The sequence below is a fragment of the Diabrotica undecimpunctata genome, chromosome 7, assembly GCF_040954645.1.
Source record: "Diabrotica undecimpunctata isolate CICGRU chromosome 7, icDiaUnde3, whole genome shotgun sequence".
Taxonomy (NCBI): domain Eukaryota; kingdom Metazoa; phylum Arthropoda; class Insecta; order Coleoptera; family Chrysomelidae; genus Diabrotica; species Diabrotica undecimpunctata.
This window is the reverse complement of record NC_092809.1, coordinates 18,543,559-18,563,384: the sequence shown is the minus strand read 5'-3', so window position 1 is coordinate 18,563,384 and position 19,826 is coordinate 18,543,559. Positions and strand designations below refer to the sequence as shown.

Genomic DNA, 19,826 nt, shown 5'->3' with positions numbered 1-19,826 from the left:
CTTTAAATATATTTGAAATCTTATTTACAATGCTAGCTATAACTTTTATTTATCTATGATTTATATATTAATTTATATATTTAATATTCGTAATTAATTATTCGCTACTATCTTTGTATTTATTTTTTTATTCGATTTTGGGTTTTAACCCTACAGCAGGAGCGCCGACTACCGTTTCATAACTGGGCGCGCTGTGTATTTTGTACACAAAACCCATTTTAGTTAATTTTACCAAATTTTGTGCGTTTTAACAAAATGACAACCACGATTTACAAAAATAGTTTATTGTTACATAAAATATTAAACATAAAACATGTACGTACGGGTTACTTCACTCGATTTCTTCTGATTGCTGCCGTTCATTGTTCTTACATTTTACGCAGGTAATTGTGGTTTCTGAATGCATTTTACATACAAATATTCTACATAGCCCATATCTTACTGTTGTGCTGGAATTTTTTGAGCCTGGACATATTGCACAACGTCCACGTTTTCTAGAGCTTTGCACTTCTGTTCTAGTAGGTTCTTCACATGATTTATATTTCATTAGAAAACCTTGAATATCCTGAGGAAGATATCGTATTGTCGCTCTTTCTGAAAGATGTACTTTCATTAAACTCAAGCTTAAATTCTTTAGAAAAATTCGGCGACATATTTTGGGATTTGTTTTATTGGCACAAAACAACACCTGCGCGTTGATATCCGCCATATCCATTAGAGAAAAAAATATAATTAGTGGCCATCTTCTGGATATTCTTTTAACAGAATATGATGCACACATTTGGTTAATAGTATCCACACCGTCTTTTGTGGCATTATATTGTAGAATAATTTCTGGTTTTTTAGTTTCGACGTCTACGGTGGCAGTGTCATGCATCGTGGATAAAAGTATGACCGACTTACTTTTTTTTGGAACAAATAAAACCAAAGTGACATTTTTCTGGAATCCAAAGAGTGACGTTCCCACTCCTTTTTGTTTTTGGGGTAAAAATTCAATAGGTATTTCCCTTTTGTTTTTTCTCAGAGTGCCAATTGTAGTTATTTTATTTTCCAAAAGGGAAATAGCTAAAGGATAACTGGTATACCAATTATCGGTTGTCAAATTGCGATTTGAACCTTTTATATAATCAATAAGCCTATCTACAATATCACTGGGAGAGTTTGATACAGCATAAGGCCCCTCAGGTTGCCGTCCACAATAAACCTCTAAATTTTCAACAAAGTAAGTTTGTGCATCATCCAAAATGAACAGCTTGATACCGTATTTTGCTGGTTTATTTGGTAAATACTGGATAAAACTACAACGTCCTCTAACTCCCTCTAGATTTTCGTCTATTGTAACAAATTCACTAAGATTATAGGAATTTTTACAGTTACTAACAAATTCGTCCAATACTTTTCTAATTGGTGCAAGTTTGTCATATATTTTCCGTTCAAGCTCTCCCAGTAACGCCATTATTTCACTTTTTGAAGTATCTCTCATATCTCCTTCTCTTTTATTTTGAACAGATTCTTTTTTACTATCAATGTACAAATTAGTAAATTGTACGATGTTCTCTGATGAATCTATAATTTTGTCAAAAGCTGAAAGTTCTGAGGTCACTTTTGAAGCCACTGCCTTTGGTAATGGAAGTATTTTGATAATATTTTTCTTTTTAATTTTTGATTGCGACGACAGCGGAGTCTTACGCCATGCAGTTTTTTTATCTTTACCTTGAAAATATTCGAAAGCAGTCGTACTTACTGCAGTATTATAATCGAAGTACTGGCTCTGTCGTGGTCATTCTGTTCTTGTTCAGATTCAGAATTGTGGTCATCATGGTGTATTATTTCTTCATCTGTCTCAGATTCATCGGAATATTCTATTTCACTAGTTTCTGTTTCTGGGTCTTCATTAAGAATTTTATATAACTCAGCCTCAGTTAAAAACTTCTTTCTAGCCCTGCAAAAATAAAAAAAGTAACACACAAATAATATAACAATGCAACTAAATTCTTACATGATATTCTCTCAGCGTAGACGTTAAACTAAAATACCTAAAATAAAGTAAAACTAAAGTTAATTTGACTTTAATTTCGAATTACAACTTTTTATAAAGTAAAATAATACTACTACTACTACTACTTGTCGGTTTATAACGTTCTCCGCCGTTTTCCGACTTCCAATCGCCACTTAGACCGGTTGTTCCATAGATCTTCTTCTATGGCCCTCTCTCTCAGTTCTTTATTTATTCCTTCGCTCCAACTTTTCTCAGTCTACCTCGTTTTCTCTTTCTTTCTGGTTGCCACTTTAGTATTTCTTTTGGCATTCGTTGTTCTTCCATTCTTTGTATGTGTCCGAACCAGATAATTTGTTTTGTTGTTAGGTCATCTGTGATTGTTCGTTTGATTCCCATTATTTTTCTAATGCGTTCGTAATCCTTTCTCTTCTAAATCTTCCTGCGGCTCTTCTCCAAAAATCCATTTCCGTCGCTTTCAGCGTTGACAGTGTTCTTTCTTTCAGTGGCCATACCTCACAGCTGTATAAAGTGATACTTTTTACTATAGTCTTATATATCCTCTTTTTATTTTCTTTGCTGATGAATAAATGGTCCCATAAAATGGTGTTTAACATTGTGATGGCTTTTCTCCCTGACGTATTTCTCTCTCTTATGGCTTTGTGTAATGTGCCATCTTGTGAAATAGTGATACCTAGGTATTTCAGTGCTTTATCGTACTTCAATCAATAAAGTAAAATAATTAATGGATAAAATACTTACACTAGAAGACGCGCCATGTATTATGTACACAAAACCGTCACACTCTCGTATTTCTAAGAATTCTCACAAAACTCAGCTGTAACAAAAAATATTACTCAACTATTCGAACGACAGATCTCTACTGGGCGAATAGACGCGACGATATCGCCAGATTGACGACACTTCTATTTTTAGACGACTTTTTCTATTGGACATGTACAAAATACACGGGCGCGCCCGCTCGAGGGTTAAAATTATTTTCGACATAGAAAACGAAAAATTTTGGAATTTATCACTCGTATCATAAATTATTAATATATGTCTGTGGAATTAGCATATCCATGTTACAAGGCCGAATTCAGGCCAACACTATAATTTTTTGCTAACTTATTGCTAGTTTATTACGGAAAGACAAATTATAGGGCCCAACTTGGCGCATATTTTATTGCTAATTAATTGGTGTTGATTGGTAAATTAACCAATTCACAAAAGCTAATCATTATCTCTAAGCTTAAAACACACCCTCGGAAAACCGAGATATTGGCAAAAACTGCAACTGCAAAAAATTGATTGCTAATTTATTGCTGTACGCGAAGAAATAATTTGTTGCTACAACCATTACCGAGAAACAATTATTGTGTTAACTTTAACTTTAAAGCTAGCAAAGCCATATTTATATCTTGGCAAAGAAAAGAGTTGCAGGTGGCATATTTTATTGTTAATTAATTGGTGTTGATTGGTATATTAACCACTCCTAAAAACTACACGACATCTTCCAGCTCAAAAGACATCCCTGTAAAAGCCGAGATATTGGCCAAAAAGAGAACTACAAGGAATTGATTGCTAATTTATTGTCCAAGTTTTACACGAAGAAACAATTTATAGCTGCAACCGTTTCCGAGACAACTGCAACTTTACGGTAAAGGTATCATATTTATAGCTGTATCTTGGAAATAAGTTACAGAGCCCATATTGTTGACATATTTTTTTTTATTTTGCCAAGGTAATACTAAAGATTGACTAGGTGACACGTAAACATGCTAAATGCTAGCATAATATCACACCATTGATATCATTTCATAGTGCGAGATGGCTCTGAACGATTTGAATTTCTTAAAATCTATACCCACTGTGCGGGGTAATTTTTCAAGTCCAGACATGATCATGTCCACGGCTTACCGTCTTATTTTGTTAAACAATTTTTTTAATTGTTATTATGAACAAAAGTAGTAACTTCAGAAGATACTTCTGAGAATCACCTTCCCCCTTTAGGAATGCAGATGTTGTTTCAAGATGTATAAATTAATTTAATTAAATAAAAATTTTTTGGACGGCACAAACATTAAAACACAAACACAATATATTAAAATTGTAACAGTCTTTTTAGTGCCATATTAGTGAGGTTATGTTATCAGTAATCCCGCCAAAATGTTTTGAAATTGTTGAGAGGTTTGCATGTTTTAGGGCACGGTACAAAGCAAACAGTTCAGCGGTGAAAACACTTGGGCTAGGCGGTAGTTTATATTTGAAAGTAGACGTTGGAGTAACAAATGCACAACCAATGTCATCATTAGATTTAGAGGCATCGGTAAAGATGTTTGTGCAGTTAAGGTAGTCTCGTTTAAGAATCTCATTTAGTTTGTTTTTGATTAGTATGTTGTTATTGCATTTTTTTGTGAACTCTATTAAAGAGGTGTTGCAATTTGGGATGCTTATTAACCATGGAGTGGGATGTTGGATGTTACAGTGAAATACATCTGGGATTGTTGTGTCAAAATTATTTATAATTGATCTTACTCGTGTGTAATAAGGTTTTTCAGTACGGGGTTTATTAAAGAGAAAGTCAAGATTATTTTTAGAAAAAGTACTTTCGAAGAGTAGATGATCCAGCTAGATTAGCAGCTACAGCAGAAGCATGTAAACGTGTTAAAAGTGCCCGTCTATACTGCATTGATGGTTCTCCAGTTTCGGAGTATAAGCTTTCTATGGGTAAAGTGTGAAAAGCTCCGAGAACAATCCGAAGTGCAGCATTATGAATTGTATCTAACGGTTTTAGGGTACTCTTGGTTGCGGAGGCATAAACAATTGAACCGTAATCGAGTTTGGATCTAATAGAAGGAGTAGTGTAGAGAAGTTGGAACCCCAGAAACGATTTCATACGGTTTTAATCAAATTGAGTCTTTTGTTGCATCTTAGCGCCAAGTGTTGTATGTGCTTTTTCCAGAAAAGTTTTTGATCCAGCCACATACCAAGGAATTTCACGGAGTTTTGGAAGGGAATGATGCTGTTGTGAAGATAAGAGACAGGTATAATGGATGATTTTTTTGTAAACACCATACCAGTTGTCGTTGTAATGGAGAATTCGAAGTCTGTACTAGCTGTCCATTCATCCAGTTGGTAGTATCTTTTTGTGCTGCCTTAATGTACACCTCTAAATCGTCGGCATAGAGGCGAGCTTTGAGAGGTATACGTAATTTGTTTAATATGTTGTTTATGGCAACTAGGAATAGAGTAGGACTAAGTACGGAGCCTTGTGGGGTACCGTTTTCTGCAGTATAAATATCAGAATAAACGTTATTAACTCTTAGTTGGAAAGAAAAGTCTTTTCACAAATTTTCAATATAGGCTAAGCAGTGTCGTCTAATATTAAATTCGTGCAATTTTTTAATGATGTTGAATCTCCAACACATATCGAAGGCTTTCTTTATATCGAAGAAAATAGCTATGAACATTTGATTTACTGCTAAGGCTTCTTGGACATCACTTTGTGGGTCTACAATATTGTCAATTGCAGACCGGTTACGTCTGAAGCCGTTTTGATCTGGTAAGGTGAAATGATATTTTTCCAGTGTCCACATAAGACAGGCATTGACTATTTTCTTCATTAATTTAGCCATGGCACAGGTAAGAGAGATGGGTCTCTATGATTCTGTATCAAGTCGAGGCTTTCTGGATTTTAAAAATGGCAAAATTGTGGCTTTTGTCCATATAGACGGATATTGTCGTTGTTGCCAAAGATTCAAAATTTGTAGTAGATGTTGTTTTGCTAAGATTGATAAATGCTTTAGGAATACATGAATATTGTTAGGTCCTGGACTTGAGTTTTTCATATCTTGTAAGGAGTTATTTAGTTCTATAATAGTAAGAGGTTGAGATTGGGGATTTTCGTGAGATTCTTCTAGAGACAAGATCGTGCGTTCTTTCTTTAGCTTGTAGTCCTTAAAATAATGTCGTAGTTTTCGCTGCAGGAATGTTGTTAAAAGGTGAAAGCAAGAGTTTTATCAATGTCTTGTGAAGAAGAGACTGGTGATTGTTCTATCGATATCACAGTAATTTATTTCACAGCTTTCTACGGAATTATTAATACATGTTGAAAAACTCATCCAGTCAGCCTTTTCTGTTTTCTATTTTAAGACAAAGGTATCTTTTGGTTCCGGTAGGGTGTTAGTATTGCAGATTTTTATGGGGTAATGGTCGCTGTCGTAGTTGAACGATAACACTTCCCAGGATAAGCAATGAGTTAAAATTGGATCACAGAGACTTAGATCAATTGCCAAGGATTCTCCTGATGACAAGTTAAACCTCGTGGGGGTTCCATCATTAAGAAAATTTAAATTAACGTTGTGTATTAGGTTTTCTATTATTCTTTGTGTCTATCTTATTTGTGTTAGGAGATCCCCATATTATATTGTGTCCATTAAAATCACCGACGACTATACGTGGTGTTGAAATTTGGTGTAAAATGTGCAGTATTTCTGCATAATTTACCTGTGAGTTATGAGGAATTTAGATATTACATAGATAAAATGACATTAAGGAATCAATTTTAATGACTGTAGCTTCTAAATTGCTTAGTACGGGAGATAAATTTGCATCGAAAGTTTTTTTTTTGTACTAATGTTATAACACCACCACTAGCATAGTTAACAAGCATCCTGTCTTTACGAAAGCATATGTATTGTTTAGGACTGTATTTCTGTTGGGGTTTTAAATTGGTCTCTTGTAGACAGATTATGTCTGGACAGTTTTCGGCAATGATAATCTGTAGCATAGCCAAGCGATGAAAGAATCCATCGATATTCCATTGTATGATTGAGTTGAATGTAAGAAATAAAAAATATAAATAAAAAAAAAAAATAAAAACTAAACGATAGCTGCTAATAAGTGGTGGTTTGTGATGCATCACTTTCTAATTTAGAGCCCACCTCTCCAAGATAAGCAAATATTTTTTTGTTTAAGTTAGTTAGTCTTGATTTTATTAACCTGTCTCTTAAATAGGGACGGATTTGTTTTATCATGTTAGAGAGACCTAGAAAATCAAAAGTTAAATCCTTTATCGACATTATGGGATTAGATAAGCCGGCAGTGTTGTCTAGTAGGAGGGCTAATTGTTCACTGTTCAGTGGAAATGGTGGTTCGTGATTATCGATGAAGATTTTGGCTGGTTCTATCATGGATGAAAAGGATGCATAAATCCGAATGCATTTCTACATGTTTAGTTATCTTTGGCTTTTTTCGAGTTCCTGTGGATTTTGGTGTTACAAATGGGCTTCCTTGAGGTGCAGTGTTAGTTTCTGGAGAGATGACTTCATTTATAGAACGGTTTGAATGCGTTTCTGTATTTCCTGTTTCTTCTGTATTTACATTGGGTAAATCTGACTCGGTATGTTGTAAAAGGGTGCTTTGGTGTTATAATGGAGGCAGAGTTTGGTTAGACGGCGACATTAAAGGTTGACTAGTTTCACCGGCAAAGGAACAAGATTGTGTAGGAAGTGTTTCTGTTACAGTTTGTACACTCAAACCAGCTATAGTTGTTATATTAGAAATTGTAGAACTTAGTGGAGTTGGTTGTATTTCAGTTGTAGTCCTGGTTTTTTACATTTAAAGCAAACGTTCTCATCTTGTGGAAAGTATACTGTGTAGTCTGTGTTTTCAAATGTTATTGTTATGGCGCTTGGGATGGGTAAATTATGAGGGCTAATATATACTTGCCGTGTAAAGCTTAGGGTATGACTATAATCAATAACAATTCTTTCAGCAGGTGTTATACGCCGTCTAGCTCTTAAAACTTCTCGGATAGTGATTTGACCATGGTTATCTAAAAACACATCTAGGACATTTTTGTTGGCAAGGTACATGCAGATTCGGTTGTTGGAAAGGCGGAAGGCCAAAGTGATATTTTTTGGTATAATTATATAACCAAGAGGAACTAGGTAGTCTTGCAGCGCAGTATATTCAATTGCATTAAACACTAGTGCTTGTTATTTGAAAGAAAATTTAAATTGATTGGTCACTGCTGGGTAGCTTTTTGGTACATTTCTTTTATGTTGAGATGGTTCGGAATCAAGTTGTTGTGCATTACTTATATCCATGCTTGCTTCGGTATAATTATTTTAAAACAACATGTGTTATCCGCAAGAGGGAGTGCGGCCCTGTCCCCTGATGGGAACCCAACCAGTTTTTATCAATTTAAACCTGGATTGAAATTTTCTTGGTTAATGTAATATTATTGGTATATACAATAAAATGTTTGTTATTTGAAATAATTAAGTGAAAAATAATATCTCGTTGGTCACTGACTGCCTTTTTTTTATTGATATGCACAACTTTCACAAAATAAATCTGACTTTTTCCTTGCAGTTTTTGCATAAATTACGATCATAACTAAAACACAGGTTAACTTGTGCTCAGTCAGGACCGGTCTCCAATACTTTGATATTCTTATCTCACAAATTCACGAACAACAAATAAAACCAATCGCACAAAATAAATCTTCAGAACCAAAAGTCCTTATTTATTCATGAAATATTAAAAAAATCATTATTTCCAACTTCTTATGGGAGAAATACACATAAAACAGATTTGTTTGGAAAGGTCTTCTAGATCTCGCTCATTGTGACGTCAGACTTGGGTAGTCCATAAACCTAAGTGATCATACGCATAACTTATTTCATTTTTTATTTGCCAAACTAACAATTCTTCTTCTCGTGCCACTCCTAGCGGAGATTGGAAATCATCATGGCCACTGCGACTTTGTTAGCAGCGCGCCTAAAAAGTTCAATCGAACTACACCCGAACCATTCACGTAGATTACGAAGCCACGATATTTTTCTTCTTCCCACACTTCTTTTGCCCTTAATTTTGCCCTGCATGATATTTCTTAAAATTCGTACTTTTCACCTCTCACAATGTGCTCCAAGTATTCCATCTTTCTAGTTTTTATCTCATTTAGAATTTCGCATCTTTTGTCTAAAGTTTGGAGTACTTGCGTGTTAGTGACGTGGTCCATCCATGATATTCTGAGAATGCGCCTATAGCACCACATCTCGAAAGCTTCGATGTTTTTTGTGGTCAACTGTTTTAGTGTCCAAGCCTCTACTCCATACAACAGGGTAGAAAAGACATAACACCGCAGCATTCGTATTCGTAACTTTATATTGATATCACGATTACAAAAGAGTTTGCGCATTCTATTAAAGACTGATCTAGCGATTTCTATTCTACATCTAATCTCTTTTGTTTGATCAGTATTGTCTGTGATCCAAGCACCTAGATATTTATAACAGGACACACGCTCAATCGTTGTATTGTCTATTACAAGATTAGCTCTGATGTTCTTTGATTTCGTGATTACCATAAATTTAGTTTTTTTCAAATTAATTTTCAAGCCGTAACTGTTACAGTATATATTGAGACTTTGAACGAGATGTTGTAGTTCTACTAGCGTTCCCGTTAGGAGAACCGTATCGTCAGCATACCTTATATTGTTGATCGTCTCACCATTTATTATCAGACCAAGATCTTCTTCCTCGAGTGCTTGTTCACAAATAGCTTCACTATACAGATTAAATAAAAGCGGCGACAAGATGCATCCCTGCCGGACTCCTCGACGGATTTGAGTTTCTTCTGTTAGCCTACCCTCAACCTTCACATTTGCTGTTTGATTTCAATATAGGTTGCATATAATTCGAACATCTCGGCTGTCTATATTTTTCTTTATTAGAATTTGTGTTAGTGGTTCATGTTGTACTTTGTCAAAGGCCTTTTCGAAATCGATAAAGCAGGTGTAAATTTCTTGGTTCATGTCTAAGCATCTCTGTGAGAGAACGTTCATTGCAAACAGAGCCTCCCTTGTACCCAGCCCCTTTCTGAATCCCATCTGAGTGTTACTGATGTCTACGTCTAATTTCCTATAAATCCTATTATGGATTATTTTCAGGAACAGTTTTAGAGCATGACTCATCAAAGCTATCGTACGATATTCGCTGCATTCCCTTGTATTTGCCTTTTTTGGCAGTAGTATAAAGGTCGAACGGAGCCATTCCCTAGGTATTATTCCAGTTCTATATATTGTGTTAAATAGATCTAGGAGTATTTTAATAGATTCATCGTCCATAAGTTTAAGTAGTTCTACGGGAATTTCATCAGGACCGGGGGCCTTACCACTTTTCGCTTGTTTGATTGCATAATCTATTTCTTCTCTGATTATATCAGGCCCTGTATCATCTGAATATTCGTTTGAGATTTCTTGTCTATCTTTGTCATCAAAAAGTTGTGATATGTATTCTGTCCATCGATTCATTTTTTGTTGTAAATCTGTGATGCGTAAACCATCTGTATCTTTGATCTGTCCTGTCTGTGTTGTTCTTCTCCTTCCTGTCATTTCTTTAATCTTTTTGTGTACATTAAAAAAGTCATATTTTCGCTCCAGTTGTTCCAACTCCTGGCATTGCTCACTTAGCCATCTTTTTCTAGCTTCTCTTATTTTCTTTTTTATCAGTTTATCTGTTTCTTTGTATCTTATCGGATTATTTTTTTTGTGTACCCTTCTTTCACACATCAACTGTAGTATTTCCTCATTCATCCATTCTTTATGTTTCCTTTCTTTCGGTGTTAAATTTTCTCTCCCTGCCAGCATTACGGCATGTTTAATATTCTCCCATTTTTGGTCTATGTTATCAGTATTTCTATTCAGTTTCTCTATATTTTGTAAATTTTCTTTGATGTTCACTATTGTTTTCTCTTTTATATGTTGTTCACTCAGTCTTCTCACGTCAATTTGTTTCTGTATGTGTTTTTGAATGATCTTTAGTTTTATTCTTAATGTGACTACTACAGGATTGTGATCCGAGCCTATATCTGCTCCTGGGTAGGTTTTAGCTGAGAGTATAGAGTTGCGGAATCTTTGTCTAACAAGGACAAAGTCAATTTGATTTCTGACTACTCTACCTTTGGTGTCACTCGGAGATTTCCATGTGTACAGTCGTCTGTTAGGTAACTTGAAAAGAGTGTTAGCAACTACTAACTCCTCCGCTTGACAAAATTGTACCATACGGTCTCCTCGTTCGTTTCGTTCTCCTAATCCATAGTCACCCACGTAACCGTCCACACATCCATGTCCAAATTTTGGCATTAAAATCGCCCATTACTACTGTAGTGTGATGTTTCTTCATTGTATTTTGGAATTTGTTCCAGATCGTAGTAGAAACTTTCAATTTCATCATCATCTTTATCAGCCGTAGGAGCATATACTTGTATAATATTTATAATTTGTTTATTTGACTGAAGTTGTAGTGCCATTATTCTATCTACTAACAATAGAAGGGATTAATAATTTTGTCTTATCGTTTATTTCTCATACTATTTTTGCAGAGTAATACTTAAATATCATAGTCAATTTAATTAAATTTTGATAAGTTTATGTGATGTAATCTGACACATATTCTCTGTAAATCAAGAGTTTATTGAAATGTTAACCAGTATGCAAAACCAACAACCCGTTGGTAATTGTAAACTAACTAAACAATTAATTGCATTAATAAGTATTTATAATTAGTAACTGTTGATTTATTTTGTTTGTTCTAATTATGATTATCCATGCCAACTACCCAAAAATAAATATTAGTATCAATTGAATTACGCATAATTATGAACAGGCTACCGCCCTCGTATAAATTTCGCATCAAAATATGTTGGCAATTAAGAGTTATTTATAATTTTGCAAATATAACCATTGCTCTAGATTTAAAAGCAAACATGGTGAGATGACAGAATTAGTTATTTATATCTAAAAAATACAGAAATAAATTATCCAAATCGGATTAGTTAGAACATTTCAAAAATAAGAGAGGAAAGTAAACATATAGGTACCGCTCTATTTTTTAATTCTGCAAATATATTGCTACATTTCTCTAGCTTTTAGATAGGATATTTGTCAAAATTAAAAATAGACACCTATTTAAGCTTCAGCTCTCTACTTTTAAAGACTATTGCCAAATCCCTAACCTTTAATTTCCACCAATTTATTTCTGGTATCCTACTTGCTTTTCTTTCCGCCTCATCTTAATCTTCAAATCCAATATTATCAGTCCATGTTGACTAGCTACAAACTCACCATTTATCATTTTGTTGTTAGTTGGTAACCTTTTTTAGTTGACTTTTTTGACACATCACAAAATCTATCTAAATTTTCCTTCCTCCGCTACTATAGGTAACATACTGCCCTTCAGTTTTTATAAAAAATGTTTTAATGACAGCAAAATGTCATGCCACTTCAAAATAAATTACATTATTTTCTTCATTATTTTTTATTCTCATCCCCAAGCCTCCATAAACTTTTTCTATTTCCGCTTTTTTTCTACCAAGATGTCAATGCAAATCAGCTCCAATAAAACACTTGTTATCTATAGGAACCTCGAGCGTCTTGCAATTAAAGGCCCCCCAAAAGGTCTCCTTATCCCGTTCTTCACACCCTACCTGTAGGAAGGAGGTTAATACGTTGTGTACGTTACCCATATTGTTGAATACTCGTTATCATATCACTTCTTTTGGTTACCCTTACAAGATATTCCTCCCACTTATTGTTTAAAATAATACCTACTCCGTTTTTACCTTCATGACTGCTCGAACTACTATTTATTAACTTGCATCCATCTCTAAGATCTCTCAAATTATTACGTTATTTACGAATTAACTGCCACACAAAGAACACCAATCCTTGTTCTCTGTATGAAATCGGCGAGCTCTCTTCCTTTACCTGTCATGCTTCCGACCTTGAGAATTGCAACTCTCAGTAGGGTGAAAAAGTGAGGTCAGTAAGGTTAAAGAAGTGCCTTATTAATTTTAATTTGTTATATTGTATGTTATCTTCTTATACCTCCTTTAATAACCTGAAAGTTTGACGTGGTAAAAAAAAATTTAAAAATGTCTCTGGTGTTTTCTTAAATGTAGTTTGGGAGTTTCTTCATTATGGTTTCTTCGTACGTTAGTTTTTGGTTTTTATTATTAAAAATACTTTTGAATTGATAAAAAATATATTTTAATCTAGTCAACAAATCGACTATAAAACATGGTCATCACAAAATTGAAAAAAAAGGAATAAAACATTTGTAATATAACGTAAAGAATTTTGCAAAAGAATCTAATTAGTTAAATCTCTCGGATAATATTACCCAAAGGCTAAAAGCTAAAATCAATCTTTAAAGAAATAAAAGAAACCGACTTTACCTGAATTCTCATTAACAGTTAATAGCCGAATAATTTCCCGTGTTCGAGGGACATAAAAAACCAGCGGAAACGTAATAATCAAGAACAGTAGTGAATTAAAATAACGAGTTCAGAAAGCCTAATAGAAACATCGGAGTCGGCAATAATCCCGCTCTATCTAAAAAGGGACTGATAACAGAAAGAACAAATTGAGACTGTATCCTGAAAACGTGGCACCATAAAATAATGTCTGGGACAGTTATTATGGTAGTGGCTCAGGTTCTTACGCCAATTGCTAAAACCGTTTTGCCGGCTCATTTCCACTTTACTCTTCGGTTCGTGTATTTATTGAACTATTCTTTATTTTCAAACTAGATCGGAACAAATAAGAGACTTTTGCTGAATAAAATAGAATGCTGTAAGGATCATAAACTTTTAGATATAACGGCATTTGATAAAAATTCGTGGTAGGATTATATAAATTTCGGAAATTGTGGACCACTGTATAAAAGCTAGACGAAGTACATTTATTTTTCAGAAATAATTTGAAGTAAGCTTGACAAAAATAAGTGATAGATCGTTAGTTGTTTTTAAAGTACAAATTTAAATTAGATTAAAACTTTTCAAGTTACGAGTTGGTAAATAAAACCTACATACACAGGATGAGTTACAAATATTGGTTAGATCAAATGGACCACAATACGGCTATTCAATGAAAAATATTACTTAATAAAATATGAAAGCTATGAAAGGAAATGGACAAAAAGTAAATTGAGGACTGTTTTTTTAAAACTCGATATCTGCGAAAATCATTTTTTTCAGGAGAGAATTTTTTCTGTTTCAGAAGAACGTTTATTGCTAAAATGGAAAACTAACATTAAAAGTTGCATAAGGGCATAAGCAAGAATAAATAATCGCAAAAACATACTAAATAACATTCTGTATTAATCCAAAAGAAATAAAAGAAAAATGCAACGATAACAACAGCTTAAGTTTACCAAAAAATAACTTTTAATATTAGGTAGACAAAATTTTAATAAATATAAAATAAAAAATGTAACTATATATGTAATTATGTAGCTGTTCTCAAAGATCTACCTCTGTATCATCACATGGATCATCATGTTCTTCAACGGACTCTTCAAGAATGTCATTGTTAAGGACTCCACCAATGACATCCTCATAAAACAATCTTGCTTCGTTTGTCATATCGATAGCCCCCAGCAGTTTTTTCACATCATTTTTCTTCAGATCGCTGACACGATTTATCGCTGGTATTTCAACGGAAGTTCCAATGATGTTTGCATCTGTGACATTGTCTTTGAAAACATTCACTTGTACGTCACTACCAGCATAGGTAGTACGTACCTTACAAACTACTTTGTTGTTTATTTTTTCATAGACCTGCACTCGAACCTCAGAAATCTTGAATGGGAGTTTTTTCTTTATTATCTGTTGGGAGGAAGATTTATAATCAAAAACTTTCCAATCTTTGCCCAAAATATTAACGTTTCCATGTTTGTTCAGGATTTCATAGTACTCTTGTGGTACCATGATTTCTTCTTTTTTCCTATATTCCTTTTCTAATCTGCCAAAAACTCAGCGGGCATGAAACTATGACCTCTTATGGGATAAAAGTGTTGAATGTTACTAAAAACATTTGATTTTTGCAAAAAATGAATAAGAACGGTCAAAAGGATGCTGTTTTTGTTTTGGGAACTGCATGAATCGGAAAATGGCTCCAAATTTAACCCGCTTTTGCTTTCTTCAGCCATTTTTTTTTTCAAGTTAAAAAGGTACTGCAGCAGTCCAGAAGATACCTCATTGCAACCACGTCCTGACTGTGTTTCTAGCCAAACAAAGAAGCTTATGTCCTCGTGAGTTTGTTTTTGACGTTGGCGACGTACGATGCCTAAATTGTATAACCAAACATGTCGCGAGTAGAAAACTTCTTTAACAGACATTTTTGGCAATGGCTGGTTCTGTTGACAATCAAAGTAAACTTTTATTGTGTTTTCCTTGTGGTTGTTTAAATGTTTAAAAAAGGCTTTTGCCCTGATTTTGTGGAGTCTATACCCTGTGCATAAATCATTTTTTTTTTGCTCTAGTATCTTAGTTTTTTTATGTTTACCAAAAATTATTTGCAAATAAAGCATGTGTCAGAATGTGGATTGGCAAACCCAAGATTAAATTCTCCATAAAAGATTTTTTTATATTTTAACAAAGAACACTTAAAATTTGTGCAGGCAATAAATGCATTAAACATTGTTTGTACATTTAGTTCCGGATATAAGTAATGTCTTTTACATTTTACGCGAGAATAATGACTTTCTCTGCATTTTTAACTACTTATATGCTCTTTTATTGCATTTGTTATGTCTTTATCAATTTGTTTTTGTATGCGTCCGCCCAGTTTTTCAATTAACAGCTCTCCAAATAAAAACTTCTTTGAAATACCAGCCAGTCGATCCTTACTTGCACCTAAAATGTGCTTAGTATTTATGTCTAATAACAAATAATATAACTCTTAACAACTTACCAGTAACTTTTCGAAAAGTGGGTGCGCAAACAGGAATGTTTCCGTTAAAAGTTTTAACATAATATTTGGCAGAAATCTTTCTATTCCGCTTCTTGTTAGAACTATCGACCATTACTCTTCGCTTGGGAATACAAATCTCCATAAACTTTACTATTACTTGATCTTTTTGCAGTTACGCGAGTATATCAGTTCTCTAAAAGCTAAAATATTTTTGTTACATAATATGTAATTACCTAACTTTAAAATAGTATTACCCAAGATATCATTCCTACTTAATTCTCCCGCATGACAAACTACTCCTCTTTTACTACTGTCAACATAATTGCAGCCAACATGAGCATCCCTTAACTTCTCCTTACTGTAACGGTTGCTTTTTGGCGCTTTTTTAGAAGAACTTTGCTTTCTTCCTCTCTCCACACTACATATGTTTTTGCCATATTCACCAGTATCCATCGTTTAACCCGCGAGATTTAAGAAAAAAATCACAAGCGCAAGCTTACTTTACCACAGTCGACACCAAACTAAAGATTTATTACAGACAGATCACAACAAGATAAACCACATCGGCACACAGCGGTGTTTGACCAATGACATCATATCTGAACTTGTGGAGTTTTAAAATACCGAATGTAGTTATCGAGTTTTAACAAACCGCAGCATGTTGGTCGTCCTATAGCATGTGTACCTATCGAGTTTTGTGATATCTGACTTTACTAGCAGATTGAAGGTTCACTTTTGATGGGGATACAGTACAAAACTTAAATTTGATAAAAATTTAGTTATTGAGTTTTAAAAAAACGGTCCTCAATTAAAGTTGTACTTTTTGATTTTTTTTTTTTCGTTTTTTTGCCAATAATTAATCGGCGTGCAGTCATGCTAAAACTTGTCTTGTATATCTTTATTTATTGAATTTCGTCAAAATAGGTTAACAAGATTTAAATGAGGGCTGAATTACTACTGTAATTATTGTAATGCACATGAATATTATAATGTGCACAGTATGCACCAGTTACGAAGATCCAGCGCAAATCCTGATTTTCGTACCGATTCGATTCAAGCGCCTTATTTACATATCGCACCCTTAGTAAACTAAAGGCACAAATAAAAAAATTCGAATTTTGAGTTTTAGTCTTATATATATAGACATAAAACCTAATACTCTATCCAATGGCCTTGGCAGAAAGCGAGAAAAATGAAATAGTGTTCTAGAAACCTATATGTGTCTCTTTTCAACTATGTGATTTTCCCCCCGCTCATATAACTATATCGATGAATTCAGTGTCGTATCAGTATTCGTCGTGCAAACCGTTGTTGTGTTGTCATATTCAGCATTGTACCATTGTATAACGAAAACTGTGGTAAGTTTCACAGTTTGTTTCATACGTGGTAAACTAGGTGATGGCCAATGACTACTTCTTTTACAATATTGAATGTCGCAGGTATTAATGCACACATTTTATATGTATGTTATAAAAACAACCAAGCCATAGAGAGAAAAGCATTTTACAGAATTCTTGCAAGACAACTTGCAGAACCATATCTCAATATAGGGCTGTACAATTTTCGATTACCTATTGAGCTTCGCATGGGTATCAGTTGAATACTAAAGAAATCTTTACTTGAAGCATAGAGGGGAGAATTAAATAATTAGAACCAAAAACGAAAGGAATGTGGTATCTGTGATCGAAAGAATGCCAAAAAAAAAATAAAAATGTGTAGCAAATGTTCCCGACCCATTTGCGGCGACTACATGGCATATTTTTGCAAGAATTGCATTTAGAAAAATGTTACTTGTAAATAGTTCACAGTTTTGTTCATAATAATACATTTTAATTACTAAGTTTCTATATTTAAGTTCCTTGCTCTTTATATGAAACCAAAAAAGAAAGAAATAGTGAATTTATTTTTTATATTTCTTTTGTAAGAATTATTGTCTTCTGTCAGAAAACCTTGAAAAATAAACTATGTTACAATTTTTAATAATTTGTTATTATTAATGAAAACTAAATAGAAAATGGGTTTACATGATTTTATTTTATCGTTATTGATTACGATTTAAATGATAAAAAGTTTCAACGGAAAAATGAATAACGTCTTTAATAATTTCAAAATCAACTCAAAAAATGGGGTCCGGTAGACCCCAGGGCGCAGTTAACGGCACCACGACGCCAGTAGAGGCTTATAGTTTACACATTCGTATACTAATTTTCCATTACACTTTTGTGATTTTTCGGTTAATATTCTTTAACATACAGGATTGCAATTGCAAAATACGTAAAAAAACTTTGGTGTCATAAGTTTTTATTGTCACAAAAATACCATTAAAAAACGTATTTACTATAGTTTTCTTTTGTTACAGCTTGTCGTCAAGTGGAGTTTGGCGTGCAAGCCATATTTGGTCCATCGGATCCCATTTTGGGTGCCCATATTCAAAGCATTTGTGAAGCTTTAGATGTGCCTCATATTGAAGCAAGAGTTGACTTTGAACCTACCTCAAAAGAGCTATCAATCAACCTGCATCCCAGTCAAGAAAACATGAATAAAGCTTTTAAGGATCTTATGGCGTTTTTGAACTGGACTAAGGTTGCGATTATATACGAAGAAGATTATGGCAAGTACATTTTAGAATTCAGTTGTTAAGCTTTTAATATTTTTTTTTCTGTATGAAATCTTCCTTCATTTAACTTAGTATAATTTTGGTTTTCTTCTTCTTCTTCTTCTTCCTCTTTATAAGCAATTCTGTTTATTCATTGGCGGATTAATACCTCTATAAAAGGTTGTCACTTCAACTTTTTTGCGGTCGTCTGATATTTCTTCTGATTTTGACGACACGGGTCTTCTCCATTTTGCTTATGTGGTTATTCTATTCTTTTTTTCTATTTTGTGTCCACTCATTTATACACTGTGCGTTACATTTTCTTCTAATGTGTTCACTTCTCTTTCCATCTCTCAACGTATTTCCTGTAATTCTCCTCAGTATTCTCATCTCTACCGTTTCCAGTATCTTTTGCGTTGTGGCTCTTTCTGAGGCATATGTCATTATTGGTCTTTTACTGGCTTTATAAATTCTTGACTTCATCTCAAGTGATAATGTGTCTGTATCGCCATATAGTGTTATTAAGGCATCCTGCAAGTCTAGTTGCTTTTTGTACTTGATCTCTCACTTCTTTGTCCATGTCTCCATAGCTAGACAGTGTAATTTCCAGGTATTTTATTTCCAGTACTTGTTGAATACTGATGCCATAAATTTATTTTACATCTGGTTGGTTCTTTGCTGACTACTATTGTTTTGTGTGCTGAGATAAGATTGTCATATTAAAGTTTTTTGCTCCTATGTTAAATCTGTGTACCAGTCTTTGCAGACTATCTTCATCTTATGCTATCATTATTGCGTCGTCTGCGTAACAGACGACGCAATAATGATAGCATAAGATGAAGATATAGAAAGATATAGAAGAAATAATTTTTATTTCTTTTTTCCCATTCTGTATCCTCTTTCTTTGTTAACGCTCTTGATGATTTTATCCATGATCAAATTAAAGAGCATGGGGCTCAATGAATCCCCTTATCCTATTCCGCTGCCTATTTCTATAGTTTCTGTAAGTTGTCCATCTATTCTGACTCCCATTCTGTTGTTGATGGATTACATCTTTGAGTCTTACTCTCTCAAACGCTTTCTTTAGATCAATCAGACACAGAGATGCTGGTCTATTTATACTCTAGTGATCTCTCAGTAATTTGCTTAATAACGAATATTGCATCTGTACACGACCTTCCACTACAAAAACCCTGTTGTTCATCTGCTAAACTTATCCTCTAATTTATTATTACTTGTAAAATTTTAGTTGAAAGTTTTAGCGTAGTATTTAACAAGTTTATACCTCTGTAGTTTTCTAGCTGTTTTTTATCTCCTTTTTTGAATAGTAGAATTAATCCCATTCTTCCCAATTCCTATGAGATGTAACATTTTATTGTGTTTTATAATTTTATTAATTATTGTTGTTAATTATTTTTTTCATTGCTGCTCCAAAATATTTCAGTAATTCGTTTGGTATCCCGTCTTTA

At 33.8% G+C, this 19,826-nt stretch overlaps 1 protein-coding gene across 1 annotated transcript in view; it reads left to right on the top strand.

Annotated features, from left to right (window-relative positions):
* The window catches only part of LOC140446295 (glutamate receptor ionotropic, kainate 2), a 429,700-nt gene that overhangs the window by 61,679 nt on the left and 348,195 nt on the right, over positions 1-19,826 (top strand). Inside the window, exon 3 of the mRNA XM_072538832.1 lies at positions 18,121-18,372. Within this exon, the coding sequence (XP_072394933.1) occupies positions 18,121-18,372 (252 nt within the window). The remainder of the gene's footprint in view (positions 1-18,120; positions 18,373-19,826) is intronic.